General features: G+C 42.4%; 1 protein-coding gene across 2 annotated transcripts in view; it reads right to left on the reverse strand.

Annotated features, from left to right (window-relative positions):
- Positions 1-2,264, reverse strand: part of adam11 (ADAM metallopeptidase domain 11) — a gene marked incomplete in the record, with an annotated part of 25,998 nt that extends 23,734 nt beyond the window's left edge. For both annotated transcript variants that reach the window (XM_035661337.1, XM_035661328.1), the window contains 2 exon segments: positions 1,523-1,674; positions 1,944-2,264. In XM_035661337.1, the coding sequence (XP_035517230.1) occupies positions 1,523-1,674; positions 1,944-2,001 (210 nt within the window).
- Positions 2,265-2,271: the final 7 nt, after the last annotated feature.

Here is a 2,271-nt window from a genome sequence, read left to right on the forward strand (position 1 = left end):
TTTTTTTTTGTTGAAATAATCACTCATAATTTTAAATCATTAACTGACTTTTTAAAGCTGAAAGTTTGAACTTGTTAGCAACTAATTTTGTATTTACACGTCAGAGACATGGAGCAACATTAACGTTTCCTTTAGAGTCATATTTCTAGAAACCTGACAAAGATACATTCACTATTCACTCCACTTTCAGCTCTGTTTTTGAAAAGATCTGGTCGTTCGCCAGCTAGTTGCTAACTTTTTTTAGAGACAAGCTTCATGAGAGCAGTGGAAGTAAATCAAAACAACTATTATCTTTGAATTAATTGAGGTATCGCTAATATAAAAATACTGACTAAAGCAGCTTTAAGTCTAGCCAAGAGCACTAGACTTTTTACTGGATCCAACAAAACCACTGACACTTTGAAGAAGTTTTTTTTAAAAAGCATCACGAAGATGCAAGCAAGTAATGTTTTAAACACTTTTTTTTATGTAAAATTCACAGAAAGATTTTTATTGCATTAGGATTAACTTTCTCCCTCACATCTATATTCACACTCTTTTAATGTTTGCAGCACTCAGACTTCTCCACAGTAAACAACAGAACACATCTTTCAGAGGGCCGATCATGAGACGCTGACCACAGAGGGTAGCCCAAGGTCAGACCTGTGTCATATCCGCTGACCGGCCAGCTGCTGACAGACAGTGTTCATAGCGAAAGGTAACAAGAGAGGACAGGTAGAGGTGTGAAATATTATCTAATGGACTGGAAAGGAGGAGGCAGTGAGAGAGGAGGAGGGAGAGAGGGGGGTGTGCTGAGTTATCTGCCCTGTTGTGGGCATTATGTGGGAGGGTGTCACAGGGTGGGGTAAGAGTGACAGACACATGACCTCCAAAGAGAGGACAAACAGGTGAATCAAATGAGGGTTAAGAGTTTTAGAAATCAGCTGTCTTATTGTACTTGTGTGAATATATAACAATGTTTTTTTAATGTAAAGTTATTTATGAATTAACAGATAGAGTTTGTTTTATTTGTAGGTTATAGGGTCGGGCTATTGTTTTTAAAAAAGTGGAGGCATGCTGTACAGCGTGAGGATTTAAAATATACAGTATATGTTGATATGTGGCTATACAATATCGAAAATAATAAAGTTTGATCACAAAAAAACAGCTGATTTAAGGCCAAAGATGAACTATCTAGAATTTTTTTTACTAAAACATGAACATTTAAAATGAAAACAGCGTCAGTCCAGCACGAATAGAAGGGTGTGAAAGGATAAATATAGTGAATATCTGAATAACAATATCTAGCAATCATTCATGCTTAAATAAAAGTGTAAACTGGCACTTTTTCTATAATCTATCAATTTAAATTCCTCCTTTTTTATTTTATTTATCACATGTGCAAAGCATGAATGACACCCATTTGTTAAACTACTCTTCAGACCATGTAGAAACTAAGAAAGGGGAATAAAACACGTGTGCTCGGCTCTGGTAGTTTGGGTGGAAGGGTGCGAAACAAGTCACAGGTGCAGACTAAACTCACCTGCACTCCGGCTGTGTCATTTTTGACCCGAGTGTCCAGGCGGCTGTGGAGCAGCTCCTCCCGGGAGTGGATCTGTTGCAGGAGCCGCTTGGGCTGAACCACTTGTTCTGCAGGCGGCAGCCTTCCCTCCACATTCACCCATCCTCTCAGACCTGCCGAGGACAGAAGAGGAGGCTCAGTGCACAGGCAGGATGAGATCCCAGAGAGAGAGGACGCTGTATGGAGCTCTAAATGCAAGGTTGTAACGCTGAATGTCTTATTTCTGCAGCCCTCTTATGGGATTAAACAGCTGGTGTCGACCTGCTTGTTGACACCGATGCAACAATTACATGGTCCTTGTTGTTAGAGGTTCAGTAGAAACAAGACTCGACTAACCCCTTCTTCTTATTCTAATCACTAAACCACATAAACTAAAGCTTACCTGTCACGGAGCACCGTGCACACACTGCAGCGAACAGCAGGCATCTCACAGCGAGCATGATGCTCACATAGTCCTAGTGATTTCCCCGTTACAGCGCCGTTAAATGAGCTGAAAAGAGGCGTGAGCGGAGCTGCAGCGGGACTGTTGTTGACAGTGAAGACGAACACAACAGCGGGGGTTCCTTTAAACGCGGCGCCCACATCTCTCACCCCCCTCTCCGCCTCTGGTGAGTTAAAAGCCCCCCGACGAGGCTCCTCCGCTCGGCTCCAGCAGCATGGTGTCTGTCGGTGTCGCCGAGCTCCGCGGCACGATCTCTCTCTCTCTCTCT

This window comes from Morone saxatilis, unplaced genomic scaffold (genome assembly GCF_004916995.1).
Source record: "Morone saxatilis isolate NCDOM2014 unplaced genomic scaffold, NCSU_SB_2.0 Contig1, whole genome shotgun sequence".
Taxonomy (NCBI): domain Eukaryota; kingdom Metazoa; phylum Chordata; class Actinopteri; family Moronidae; genus Morone; species Morone saxatilis.